Here is a 14,242-nt window from a genome sequence, read left to right on the forward strand (position 1 = left end):
ACATAAATACAATACGCTCAAAGTCTTCAAATGAACTCTTTACAAAAGTGTGCATCCACAGTTGCTCTGTTGTGTCACCCTGTGTTAAAAGAAGAGAAGTGTCAAACCTCTGATGGAAGAGCTCATCCAGGTGTCCCTCTAGTGCTGGGTTGGTCCCCCTCAGTCCTCTCATCACCTGCACTGCCCACACAAAGTACTCCTGAACATGCTCTGCCATCCAACCTGGCAACCACAATACAGAATAAGATATGGTGGGGTAGATAAAGATATGGACAGTCAGACAACCAGAGAGGGAAGCAAGCAAGTGAAGAGAAGCAAAGAGCCAGATAGAGAGAGAGATAAAGTAAGAGGTGTCAGTTTATTGTGTAGTATGACATTCTATGCCATTTGACTGCAGTTCAGTTGGTTAGATCAAGATGGCTGAATAAAGACAGAGACAGACACATAAAGATAGACAGACAGATGAAGAGCACACGAGGGAGAGGGAGAGAAACAAGAGAGAGAGAGAGAAAGAGAGAAACAATCAGGGTGTCCCCCCACGTGGCCAATGGCCCACCTCTTGGCCGCAGCCATCCTATTTCCCAAGTAAAAATACCCTTTGAATGACCAAAACATCACCCATAATATTTGTTCACTATTAAAATGCTCAGAATTGGTCAGGAAAGGAGAACTCGGCACTTAGGATTTGGGCAGCAGATCAGCCAAATGATGGCCTCAATGAGAACTGTGTCATTGTATGGCAAGGCAAATGGTATGATAAGGCGTGGAGTGATAAAAACATATATTCTGCTACAAGGAGAAGCTGATCCTGGTTCAGGAGATGAAGACGTGGGAGGAGGCTCTGGAGTACTGCAGGGATCACTACACCGACCTCCCCAGCCTGCTCTCTAAGACTGAACATCTCCAGGCCCAGAGCAAGATGGAGGATGCCCAGACCGACCATGTGTGGACGGGTCTGATCTTCCTGGCCAGAGAATGACTGTGGGTGAACGGGGACCACCTGAAGTACCAGGCCTGGTCTGGCGGGGAGCTGCCCCACTGCCCCGCCCAATACCTCCACTGTGGGACCCTGACCAGAGATGAAGAGCACTGGGGAACCAGGAACTGTGAGGAGAGGAGGAACTTCCTCTGCTACAGAGCGTGAGCCCCAGAGGAGAGATATATTACTGTAGTAGATATGATTATCTATGGATGTTCTCTACTTATTACCAGTTAACGCTGTGATTGATTATTCACTCTATTTACGTGTTGGAGAATATTAACCTATTGGGTGTGTGTTTTCTACAATAGTCTATTATTACTGTATCTATAGATGCTGTGGTTATAATAGTGTGTGACTTGTGAGTTTTGATTTACATTTCATTGAGTTGGGAATTAAAATAGTGTTTTTAAACATGTCATTCGATTTAGGTGGAGTAAAAAAATAAACAAGAAATCACAAAATTTCTTCAGGTTGATGACTTTTTGCAAATCCAATCAGTTTTCCACTTAATCATGTTCTGAATGAAAAACATAGATTTTTATTTTATTTATTTTAATACATGGAAACAAAATTGAATCAATCAATTTGTGTACAGTGGGAAGTCACCTAGCTCACATTATGTTTCATAATTATATAACATGATAAAAGAGTAAGAATGCTAAGATGCTGCTGTATGCTAGTTACTAGCATCTTGTTGGTACATGTAAACTCCACGTTAAAGCCTTCTTCAGCCTGTAGGCCCAAGTCTGTGTATCATTACTATTAGCTCAGACAGTAATAGTAGATATGAACGTACATATCATGTATTGTATATCATGTCATGAAACCAACTGTTTGTATGAAATAAACAATTGACATAGACAATATTCCTTCTCATTTTTATTGGTGCACCTACAGTGCCTTCTGGAAGTATTCATACCCCTTGACTTTTTCCAAATGTTGTTGTGTTGCAGCCTGAATTTAAAATGGATGAAGATAAGATTTGTCACCGGCCTACACACAATACAATACCCAATAATGTCAGAGTGGAATGATGTTTTTTACATTTTTAATAATTCATTAAAAACGAAAAGCTGAAATATCTTGAGTCAATAAGTATACAAGCCCCTTGTTATAGCAAGCCTAAATAAGTTCAGGAATATGTACACTACCGTTCAAATGTTTAGGGTTACTTAGAAATGTCCTTGTTTTTGAAAGAAATGCACATTTTTTGTCCATTAAAATAACATCAAATTGATCAGAAATACAGTGTAGACATTGTTAATGTTGAAAATGACTATTGTAGCTGGAAACGGCTGATAGAGGCCCATTATCAGCAACCATCACACCTGTGTTCCAATGGCACGTTGTGTTAGCTAATCCAAGTTTATAATTTAAAAAGGCTAATTGATCATTAGAAAACCTTTTTGCAATTATGTTAGCACAGCTGAAAACTGTTGTTCTGATTAAAGTGGCAATAAAACTGGCCTTCTTGTGACTAGTTGAGTATCTGGAGATCCAGCATTTGTGGGTTCGATTACAGGCTCAAAATGGCCAGAAACAAAGACCTTTCTTCTGAAACTCGTCAGTCGATTCTTGTTCTCAGAAATTAAGGCTATTCCATGAGAGAAATTGGCAAGAACCTAAAGATCTCATTCAACGCTGTTTACTACTCCCTTCACAGAACAGCGCAAACTGGCTCTAACCAGAATAGAAAGAAGAGTGGGGGGACCCGGTGCACAACTGAGCAAGAGGAAAGTACATTAGAGTGTCTAGTTTGAGAAACAGACGCCTCACAAGTCCTCAACTGGCAGCTTCATTAAATAGTACCCTCAAAACACCAGTCTCAACGTCAACAGTGAAGAGGCGATGGTTTTTGAATGACTATCTCAACTCTGTACCTCACACATACAATTATCTGTAAGGTCATGTTATGGGAATGCTTGTAATTGTTAAGGACTGGGGAGTTTCTCCAGGATAAAAAATAATAAACAGAATGCAGCGACCACAGGCAAAATTCTAGAGGAAAACCTGGTTCAGTCTGCTTTCCACCAGACACTGGGAGATGAATTCACCTTTCAACAGGACAATAACCTAAAACACAAAGCCAAATATACACTGGAGTTGCTTACCAAGAAGACAGTGAATATTCCTCAGTGGCCGATCTACAGTTTTTACTTAAATCTACTTGAAAATCTATGGCAAGTCCTGAAAATGTTTGTCTAGCAATGATCAACAACCAATTTGAAAGAGCTTAAAGAATTTTTAAAAGAATAATGGGAAAATGTTGCACAATCCAGGTGTGGAAAGCTCTTAGAGATTTACCCAGAAAGACACAGCTGTAATCGCTTCCAAAGGGGATTGAGCCTTACCAGCTCCCTACTGTGAATCACAACGTTAGACAAAATACATGAAAATTGTTGTATAGTAATGACCAACAACCAGAGCGTGAAACATTTAAAAAATAATAATGGGCAAATGTTGCACAATCCAGGTGTGGAAAGCTCTCAGAGATTTACCCAGAAAGACTCACAGCTGTCTTCGCTGCCAAAGGTGCTTCTACAAAGTATTGACTCAGGGGTGTGAATACTAAACTGGCAAACATTTCCAAAAACATGTTTTCACTTTGTCATTATAGGGTATTATGTGTCGATGGGTTAGACAATGTATTTAATCCCTTGAGTTCAGGCTGTAGCACAACAAAATGTGGAATAAGTCAAGGGGTATGAATACTTTCTGGCACAGTAGCAACAGATATGTCAAGGAAATAAATAGCAGAACATTTCGTTGAGAGAGCACACATTCTCGCTGATAACCTGTCATGTGCCATGAAATATGATATGCCTGATATAATTAAAATAGTATTTACACGATTTATGGTTACAAAAAGATGTAATCCAAAATCCACCTGAAGGAAACATAGAACTGACAATAACTGAACATCTTTTACAATTAGTAGTCAACCTGTGATGATATTATTAGACCACTGTTGAATTGATAGGACATTAACATATACAACAATATTTTACATAATTCTGATGATTCCAATTGAATTGAACTCATTTCTAACCTAGAATACTCATATATCAATGTTTTTTTTGTAATGAAGTGTTAACATCCATTCAACATTCATATTTGTCTTTATTGGATGTACTGATATCGAGAGGAATGAAAGTTTAAAGGTGCAGGGTGAGTTTTGAAACCCCGCCAAGTTGGGCAATGTGTGGTCCGACATCGGCAGCACTACCACATGAGCAGACTCTGGCACAAATATCAATGCTTTTACTGTGCCCCTATCCAGGGATGAGCAGTGGTGGAAAAAGTACCCAATTGTCATGCTTGAGTAAATGTAAAGATACCATAATAGAAAATGACCCAGTAGTCACCTAGTAAAATACTACTTGAGAAAAAGTCTAAAAGTATTTGGTTTTAAATATACTTAAGTATCAAAAGTAAATGCAATTGCAAACATGTACTTCAGTATCAAAAGTATAAATAATTTCAAATTCCTTATATTAAGCAAACCAGGTGGCACAATTGTTCATGTTCTTAAAACGTTGTATGTTTATGGGAAAATGTATGGAGTAAAAAGTACATTATTTTCTTAAGGAATCTAGTAAAGTAAGTAAGTAGTCAAAAATGGACAATGGACAATGTTCCCTCTACAGGGGCGCAGATGCATATCTGTTCCAGGACTGCCGTGCAGAAGAAATGCCAGGCTGTGCAGAGACACAAGATTGAAAGTTCTCCCCATTAGTTTGCACTATATACAGTGTCTCTGTATATAGCATATACATCTTGGTGGGGTAACCTAAAAAATATATTTGTTGATGCATGCCAGCAAAGCCACAACACTAAACAATACATCAATTGCACTATAATGGCGACAAGAGGTGCCCAAAAACATTCAGATCCTACTTAAAGCTGTCGCAACAGCAGGGTCATTGGCCACAGAAATGACGTCAAATCACGTTATATGTACAGCAGCTTTGATTGGACTGATCATATCAACATCTTACTTCATGAATCAAGTCTACTGGAAAATCATTTTTAGTCCTTGTCATAGGAAGAGATATAATGAAGAGAAAATATAGATAAAAACGTATCAGTGCTCATCGGCCATTGGACATAAACATTACACAAGCTGGAAATCGCAAAATCAACAATGAGTTGTTTGGAAGGAATCGGTGACAGTGGCTAACTGCAAGCATTGCATCTGGGAAGTCAGCACAATGGAGTGAATCCTTACCACCGCTACACCTGGCTATCAGCGGAGCCTTGTCTGGCAGCGAAACAATTCATTCAGCCTCATTTACTGCCTTTTTAAAAAACATACCTGATATGGCTGACCATATCACCCTGGCATATTACATTATTTATGCAGCAGCATATAAGACATTTTTGGACTCACATTGTTGTGCGCGGCGGTCCTTCTTTGGCAAATGTTGTCATCAAAGAAAAACATTTACAATTCCAAGTTGTATGACCGTTCAAAACGTATTTTCCCAGTCTGACTTCCCAGTTGCAATGCTTGTGGTTATCCACTGTCACGGATTCCTGCCAAACAACAGTCTGACTTCCCAGTTGCAATGCTTGTGGTTATCCACTGTCACGGATTCCTGCCAAACAACAGTCTGACTTCCCAGTTGCAATGCTTGTGGTTATCCACTGTCACGGATTCCTGCCAAACAACAGTCTGACTTCCCAGTTGCAATGCTTGTGGTTATCCACTGTCACGGATTCCTGCCAAACAACAGTCTGACTTCCCAGTTGCAATGCTTGTGGTTATCCACTGTCACGGATTCCTTCCAAACAACTCATTGTTGAATTTGAATTTCCAACTTGTTGTGTAATGTTTATGTACCTTCTTCACCTCTGTCTCTCTCTCCCTCCTTCCTCCCCCCTCTGTCTATCTCCCCCTCCTTCCATACCTTCCTCCCCCCTCTGTCTCTCTCCCTCCTTCCTTACCTTCTTCACCTCTGTCTCTCTCGCCCTCCTTCCTCCCCCCTCTGTCTATCTCCCCCTCCTTCCGTACCTTCCTCCCCCTCTGTCTCTCTCCCTCCTTCCTTACCTTCTGCACCTCTGTCTCTCTCTCCCTCCTTCCTCCCCCCTCTGTCTGTCTCCCCCTCCTTCCGTACCTTCCTCCCCCCTCTGTCTCTCTCCCTCCTTCCTTACCTTCTTCACCTCTGTCTCTCTCTGCCTCCTTCCTTATCTTCTTCCCCTCTGTCTCTCTCCCTCCTTCCTTACCTTCTTCACCTCTGTCTCTCTCTGCCTCCTTCCTTATCTTCTTCCCCTCTGTCTCTCTCTCCCTCCTTCCTTACCTTCTTCCCCTCTGTCTCTCTCTCCCTCCTTCCTCCCCCTCTGTCTCTCTCCCTCCTTCCTTACCTTCTTCCCCTCTGTCTCTCTCTCCCTCCTTCCTCCCCCCTCTGTCTCTCTCTTCCTCCCCCCTCTGTCTGTCTCTCCCTCCTTCCTTACCTTCTTCCCCTCTGTCTCTCTCTCCCTCCTTCCTCCCCCCTCTGTCTCTCTCTTCCTCCTTCCTCCCCCCTCTGTCTGTCTCTCCCTCCTTCCTTACCTTCTTCCCCTCTGTCTCTGTCTCTCTCTTCCTCCTTCCTTCCCCCTCTGTCTGTCTCTCCCTCCTTCCTTAGCTTCCTCCCCTCTGTCTCTCTCCCTCCTTCCTCCCCCTCTGTCTCTCTCTTCCTCCTTCCTCCCCCCTCTGTCTGTCTCTCCCTCCTTCCTCCCCCCTCTGTCTCTCTCCCTCCTTCCTTAACTTCCTCCCCTCTGTCTCTCTCCCTCCTTCCTTACCTTCCTTCCCCCCCTCTCTCTCCCTCCTTCCTCCCCCTTCTGTTTCTCTCTCCCTCCTTCTTTCCCCCTCTGTCTCTCTCCCTCCTTCCTCCCCCCTCTGTCTCTCTCCCTCCTTCCTTACCTTCCTCCCCTTCTGTTTCTCTCCCCCCTCTGTCTCTCTCTCCCTCCTTCTTTCCCCCCTCTGTCTCTCCCTCCTTCCTCCCCCTTCTGTTTCTCTCCCCCTCTGTCTCTCCTTCCTTACCTTCCTCCCCTTCTGTTTCTCTCCCCCCTCTGTCTCTCTCTCCCTCCTTCTTTCCCCCTCTGTCTCTCCCTTCTTCCTCCCCCTTCTGTTTCTCTCCCCCTCTGTCTCTCCTTCCTTACCTTCCTCCCCCCTCTGCCTCTCCCTCCTTCTTTCCCCCCTCTGTCTCTCCCTCCTTCCTCCCCCCTCTGTTTCTCTCCCGCTCTGTCCCCCACTTTGTGATTTGATTTGCAGTTATTGTCAATTCTATGTTTCCTTCAAGTGCATTTTGGATTAAATCCTTTTGTAACCATAAACCATGTAAATAGTTAATATTTTCACTATTTCAGACATATATTTCATGGTACATGACAGGTTATCAATGAGAAGTTGTGATCTTTCAATGAGATGTTCTGCTATCTATTATTATTTCTAGGTGCACCAATAAAAATGAGAAGGAAGGTCTTCTTATCTTTGTCTAAGTTAATTATTTATTTCATACCAACAGTTGGTTTCCTTACATGATATACAATACATGATGTGTACGTTCTTATCTGCTGTTACTGTTTTTCATTCTGATGGGGATGAATCAAAGAGGAAAACTGATTGGATTTGCAGAGTCATCAACCTGAAGGAATTCCGTGATTTCTTGTCTATATTTTTTCACCCTACCTAAATCGAATGACATGGTAAAAAAAAAAGAAGTTAATTACCAACTCAATTAAATGTTATCAAAACTAGACATTGAACTGACATCTGTGCCCAGTGTTATCTGTGCCCAGTGTTATGGTCTTTGTACACACAAAGCACCCACTATCATAACCACGGTATCTACAGGTACAAAAATAGTAGACTATTGTAGAAAACACACACCAAAAAATATATGTCTTATTGTCACATACACCAGATAGGTGCAGGAAATGTGTTGTTTTACAGGGTCAGCCACAGTAGTAATATCTCTCTCCTCTGGGGCTCACGCTCTGTAGCAGAGGAAGTTCCTCCTCTCCTTACAGTTCCTGGTTCCCCAGTGCTCTTCATCTCTGGTCAGGGTCCCACAGTGGAGGTATTGGGTGGGGCAGTGGGGCAGCTCCCCGCCAGGCCAGGCCTGGTACTCCAGGTGGTCCCCGTTCACCCACAGCCATTCTCTGGCCAAGAAGATCAGACCCGTCCACACATGGTCCGTCTGTGTGCCCTCCATCTTGCTCTGGGCCTGGAGATGTTCAGTCTTAGAGAGCAGGCTGGGGAGGTCGGTGTAGTGATCCCTGCAGTACTCCAGAGCCTCCTCCCATGTCTTCATCTCCTGAACCAGGATCAGCTTCTCCTTGTAGCATAAGAAGGGGTGTGTCTGGGAGCAACGCGAATCCATCCATCTCACATCCCACTGTACCATGACACAGTCCTCAATGCCACCAGCATTGTTTGGCTCTCCTGACTTCCAAAACCTAAATGCTGAGTTCTCTCCTCCTGACCATGTCCATCCTGTTGGGTCGTTAGCATCTCTGTGCAAACCAATCCAGGTCCAATCACCCCTTGAAATGGGAAGGAGCTGATCTACTTCTTCCTGGTTGCTGATGAAGGCCAGGTCAGTGTAGTGCTCACGACAGTACCGCTGAGCCTCTGACCAGGTCTTCTCTTCAGACACATAGTGATATTCTCTGAGTTTACCAGAGGCCACTGCACACAGAGCAGTGATTAGGAGACCAGTGAAGCTACTCTTCCTCTGCATGATGCCCCAGTGCTCAGTAGGTGTGGAGCGGAGCTGACCCTGCTGCTGCTACTGATATTATGAACCTGCTGCTACTCTACTGTCCCCCTCTCATGTGTCCACACAGCCCACCAATCAGAGTGCCTCCTTAATCTTGCCAACCAATCCATGGCTCTTCCTCATAGGCTTTCTGATTGGCCACATCCTCTTTCCTCGCCTTCTCTAAACGAATTGGAGGACAGCGTCAGAGGGGAGAGACTTTAAAAGTGGATGTGAGGATTCAGGGTAAGAAAGTAGAGTAAGGGCCCTGTACACACATTGCCTAAAAAGGAACACCGCAGTCAAATAACGGCTACATCTTTTAAGCAAATTCTACCCAGGAGCTTCAGAAAATCTCACGGTCCAAAGGACACGAATAAACTTCAACCAAAGTTGACATGTAAATCCCTCCAACAGAGAATCAGTAGTGAGTTCAGAGAACTCAATATTCTTGACCATATTTGATGCTACATATTTAACCAGGGCTGTAGTGGTGCCTGGAGAAGTGGGTCTACTCTTATTTTGCCAAAGGGCTCGTCCGGCGAAGGAAAGGCACCACGTGTGGAAATATTATATGAGAAACAGTGACATACACTATGAATGACCTAAAATCCCATATTGGTCTTTCACAGTCAGACCAACCCATGCTGTACTGTGCAGTAGGCTAATAGTAGGCCTACTACTGAAACAGATAAATGAGGCTGCCAACTGAGTCACAAATTCACAGGTTTCAGATTTTTCCCCATTTCTGTAAGGTTTTCGTTCTGTTACACTTTTTCTTCCAGAAAACAACGTAATTGTATTATCTAAGTCCATAACAATGCTTAAACCACATCAGGAGATCACTTTTGAGGTTTGAGTGTAGTTACAGTTTAATTCTAATGTGCAGGCACTTAGCACTGTTGATTGGTTAGAGGTGTTTCTGTAGACCATGAGATGGATTCGGCTATTTCAGCCACACCCGTTGCTGACAGGTGTATAAAATCTCCCTAGACAAACATTGGCAGTAGAATGGCCTTATTGAAGAGCTCAGTGACTTTCAACGTGGCACCGTCATAGGATGCCATCTTCCCAACAAGTCACATTTCTGCCCTGCTAGATAGAGCTGCCCCGGTCACCTGTAAGTGCTGTTATTGTGAAGTGGAAATGTCTAAGAGCAACAACGGCTCAGCCGTGAAGTGGTAGTCAACACAAGCTCACAGAACAGGACCAGTGCTGAAGCACGTAACGTGTAAACATGGTCTCCTCGGTTGCAACACTCACTGCCTAGTTCCACATTGCCTCTGGAAGCAACGTCAGCACAACAACTGATTGTCGTGAGCTTCACCGAAAGATTGTTGGATCGAATCCCTGAGCTGACAAGGTAAAAACCAGTAATTCTACCCCTGCGCAAGGGAGTTAACCCACTGTTCCCTAGGAGCCGAAGATGTGGATGTCAATTAAGGCAGCCCTCCGCACCTCTCTGATTCAGAGGGGTTGGGTTAAATGCGGAAGATATATTTCAGTTGTAGGCCTGACTAGGTATCCCCCTTTCCGTTCATGAAATTGGTTTCCATGGCCAGGCAGCCGCACACAAGCCTAAGATCACCATGCGCAATGCCAAGCATTGGCTGGAGAGATGCAAAGCTCGCCGCCATTGGACTCTGGGGCAGCGGAAATGCGTTTACCATCTGATGGATGAATCTGCATTTGACAGATGACATTAGAACGCTACCTGCCCAAATGGATAGTGCTAACTGTAACGTTTTGTCAAGGAGGAATAATGGGGATATTTTTCATGGCTCGGGCTAGGCCCCTTGGTTCCAGTGAAGGGAAATCTTAACGGTACAGCATACAATGAAATTCTATACGGTTCTGTGCCTCCCCCCAAAAGGAATTTCATTAACTTACACTAGACTTTTCCCCCCTTACTAGCTCTGACCTTATCTATGAAAAATCGACTTAGTGTGACATGTAGTTCTCCGACCTAGCTATAGTATCTTAAGACAAATGCAATAACTAAGTCACTCTGGATAAGAGGGTCTGCTAAATGACTCAAATGTAAAATAAAATAAATGGTGTAATTCACATTTTTTATTGAGGGGATAAATATGACATTTATTTTCACAACCCCATCTTTGATTGTCAGTATTAATGATACAAAAGGCAACCGATGCAATGTAGGTGATAAAACAACAGATATCAGAATTCAGATGAATCCTGCAAACTATGATTTACAAAAGTAACTGTGCTGGAAATGTTTAACGTTTGTGCTTTTCCAATAACTCATTTCTGTGTTCTATTCGTGTGCTTCTCTAATAACCGTTTATGTTCATGCAAGTGACTGAACGAATCCTCACTATCAGTAGCTGCAATTTGGCAGTACGCCCAGACCTTTGTTTTGAGAACAAAAGTTCTGTTTCAAGGTCTCGGCTTAGAGAGAAGCCTTGAGGTATTGGTCGGTCACATGTATGAAACAAAACGGCAATGATGAATTAATTATGCAAATATAACATGTCTGTGTATAGCCATATATAAGACAACAGTTGGGACTGCTCCAGCAGAGTTCCTGATTGACATGTGTTCTATAGTGCATTGAGTTGGAACCTCTCCAGCCCGCTGATAATAAAGGATCATTCATTTAAGATTGACTTAAGTGTCCCTGGTGGTCATGTCCATGACATGGTGGTGAATTTCCACAACAGCCTTTCATCTTCACAAAATTATGCATATCATTGCTTTATTCAATATGAGAAAACTCAAGGTGACATTGATGGTTTCGCAGTTCTACAGACAATGTATGCAAATGACTGTAGAATGAATGAATAATAAATTACCCATAAAAAATAAATCCTTATGAGAGCTAAGAGTTTATTCGATGGAGAAGGCTCCTGTTATGAAGACAATATGCTCAAATCTTTTCACATGAACTCTTTACAAAAGTGTGCATCAAGAGTTGCTCTGTTGTGCCACCCTGTATCAGAAGTAGAAAGGTGTCAAAGCTCAACCCCCCTCTGCTTGAAGAGCTCCTCTAGTTGTCTCTCCAGTGCTGGGTTGGTCCCCCTCAGTCCTCTCACTACCTGGGCTGCCCACACAAAGTACTCCTGAACACGATCTGCCGACCAACCTGGCAACCACAACACAGATTTAAATATAAGATATAGGACAGGGGTAAAGAGAGGGACAGTCAGACAACGAGAGGGAAGTAAGTAAAGAGAAGCCAGAGAGAGAATTAGAAAATAAAGATCAGTTTCCCCAGTTCAGAGAAATTGTCATTGAGGTTGTTAGGTTTATGTCCCATCCTGCATCCTGATTCACCAGCTTCTAACCACTAGATGGTGCTGCTCTTGCAATTTCTTTTTTTTTTTTTTTTAAGAATCAGTCACTCACATTTGTGGCACAAATCCAATGCAAGTCAATGGTACCTATATTAGCATTTTCACACAATATATATTAGCATTTTCACACAATATATATATATATATACTTTAGGATTTGGACATGACGCGTGAAAATGCTAATAAAGATACCATTAGCATGCATTGGATGTGCCAAAAATGCTAAAAAGTTAGCATTTGAAATGGTGGATAACAAAACCAAAGCATGGATTGTTGTCATACCTTGTCCATCGACTGCTTAGTCATTTAAGTTAACTTCTGACAACATTTACCATCCCGCAGTAGCGGCCATGATTTAGCAGCAGATGCATATAGCTGTCATGTCTCAAAATCAATATCCATCTTACCTCTATATTGTTTTACATCCTGTGGATTTGAGAAGATAGATGACTAGATCAACAGAAAAGTGAGCTTGTCAGGTAATGATCTCCTACACAGCTTCTAGCCTAGTTAACGCAACGCTGTGCAATGTTCCTTATTTTCACAACTTTTTCTCTCTGGCCTCCATTGACTTAGTCACACAGATTTTGGCTAACCTACAAGCGTAAAAACTCCAATAACCTTTGAACGGTGAAATGGGGTTTATACGATAGTGAAATGGGGTTTGGACCATTGGTTCTCTCATAGGATAACCAACACAATTAACATATTTTACAGAGGGTCCAAAAATGTGCTTTTTTGATTGGACACCCTACAATCAATCACCTGTAGGTGTGCAGCGGTTCAGGTCCCTCAGGTTGTACAGTTTGTCAGCCAGTTTGACCAGTTTGGCCTGGTGGCTGGCGTGAGGTGCATGCTCCACCTGCTGACGTTTCCTCTCATGCTTGGGTAGCGCCTTATCATCTGTCACTTCCTGAACAATTCGAGCCACCGTTTGCCCAAAGATGGCCTGTAGTTCTCCTATGCTGGTGTCAGTGTCCTCCACTGTGTCATGGAGCAAAGCTGCCTGAGGACAGTTGGAAAACATAAATATCAGTCATGACCTTCCTGTTAATAACACAAACTCGTAACACAAATGTTGAATGTTTTCATGAGCTTAACATTGCCCATTGACTAGTCTATACTTAATAATATAATTTCATTACGATTTAAAATATTTCCCTCCAGGAACAAGTATGCAAGAAAGTATTTTGAGTTCATCTGATACGTAAAACACTTACTTGCAAAACTTCAATGTCTGTGATCCCACCTTCATGGCTTAGGATCCTTGCCACACCTGCAAAATGATAAACACGGCAAATGTAAATGCAGATATCCATGCACTGAAGTCCGAGCAGTGAGAGAGTTATTGCTAAGGGCCTCTCTCAATAATGGACTAGAGGCTAACGTTACTCCTTATTGTCCAAGGACCTTGCATGTTTAGAGGCAAATTGGCCCTTGCAGCCAAAACCGCTAAATACTAAATTCTCAATGACAGTAAACTTCTAGAAACAAACGTTTATATCAAATAATTTCCCAAATGCAAAACATACACTTACTGTACACTGTTAACAGATGCAGCTGACAGCATCTTTCAGTGACAACAGATGCAGACAGCTAATTAGCACATGAATGCCTCTGTCTTCAGTAAACAAGCGCTGTACCATGGAGATAAGACTGTGGGCACACTTACCCTAAAAGTGTGTAGTGCTTTTACATTTTGTGTTAATAAAAAAAAACGTCTAGCTAATATGAAATATATGTTCCTTGTGTTTCCAAAACCGTACCGCAAAAGATGTTTTAACGTTCAGAACAAGCGTCGGGGCTCTTAATTAACAAAACTTGCCCGGTCAGAAGATGCTACCTATCATCAATAGGCGCTAATGGTAGCTAGTTAACGTCTATGAATGGCATAATGACTTAACTAGCTAGCATCTGTTAAGATTGTTTTTATAACAACTGTACCTATTGGGTGGTTGATATATGGCGTTTGTTCAGCGTCTTTACGTCGTTGATTGCGGTGCTTTTCAGCAGCAAAGTTGACAGTCTCCAACAGAATGACCGCTTCTGAACTCATGCTGTAAAAGTCGTTTCTCACACTACAGACGGCACATTATTACCAACGTTTGGTCGCAGATCTCACCCGTCATTTGTGCGTCAGTGCCTTCTTTTTAAATGTCCGTAGTCAGACAAAGTCTCGCAACATTCCATCCGCTTCAACA

The 14,242-nt window shown here is 42.7% G+C and overlaps 2 protein-coding genes across 2 annotated transcripts; both read right to left on the reverse strand.

Moving 5' to 3' along the window:
- Window positions 1–7,462: 7,462 nt before the first annotated feature.
- LOC118375541 (macrophage mannose receptor 1-like) lies at window positions 7,463–8,786 on the reverse strand. Its single transcript, XM_035762126.2, has one exon. The coding sequence runs from the start codon at window positions 8,704–8,706 to the stop codon at window positions 7,954–7,956; it is 753 nt and encodes a 250-aa protein (XP_035618019.2). The 5' UTR covers window positions 8,707–8,786; the 3' UTR covers window positions 7,463–7,953.
- A 1,991-nt stretch (window positions 8,787–10,777) lies between these two features.
- LOC118375536 (guanosine-3',5'-bis(diphosphate) 3'-pyrophosphohydrolase MESH1-like) lies at window positions 10,778–14,191 on the reverse strand. The gene is made up of 4 exons (XM_052515925.1): window positions 13,986–14,191; window positions 13,262–13,317; window positions 12,807–13,047; window positions 10,778–11,830 (listed from the first exon to the last, which is right to left on the reverse strand). Exons 1-4 carry the CDS (start codon window positions 14,095–14,097, stop codon window positions 11,700–11,702), a joined length of 540 nt encoding a protein of 179 aa, XP_052371885.1. The 5' UTR covers window positions 14,098–14,191; the 3' UTR covers window positions 10,778–11,699.
- Window positions 14,192–14,242: the final 51 nt, after the last annotated feature.

The sequence above is a fragment of the Oncorhynchus keta genome, unplaced genomic scaffold (assembly GCF_023373465.1).
Source record: "Oncorhynchus keta strain PuntledgeMale-10-30-2019 unplaced genomic scaffold, Oket_V2 Un_scaffold_3531_pilon_pilon, whole genome shotgun sequence".
NCBI lineage: Eukaryota > Metazoa > Chordata > Actinopteri > Salmoniformes > Salmonidae > Oncorhynchus > Oncorhynchus keta.

Coding starts and splice junctions, on each gene's coding strand:
- LOC118375541 (XM_035762126.2), bottom strand. CDS start 8,706: ATGCAGAGGAAGAGTAGCTTCACTGGTCTCCTAATCACTGCTCTGTGT.
- LOC118375536 (XM_052515925.1), bottom strand. CDS start 14,097: ATGAGTTCAGAAGCGGTCATTCTGTTGGAGACTGTCAACTTTGCTGCT. Junction 13,318..13,985: donor ATATATCAACCACCCAATAG/GTACAGTTGTTA, acceptor ATCATTTTGCAG/GTGTGGCAAGGATCCTAAGC. Junction 13,048..13,261: donor CAGACATTGAAGTTTTGCAA/GTAAGTGTTTTA, acceptor AACTGTCCTCAG/GCAGCTTTGCTCCATGACAC.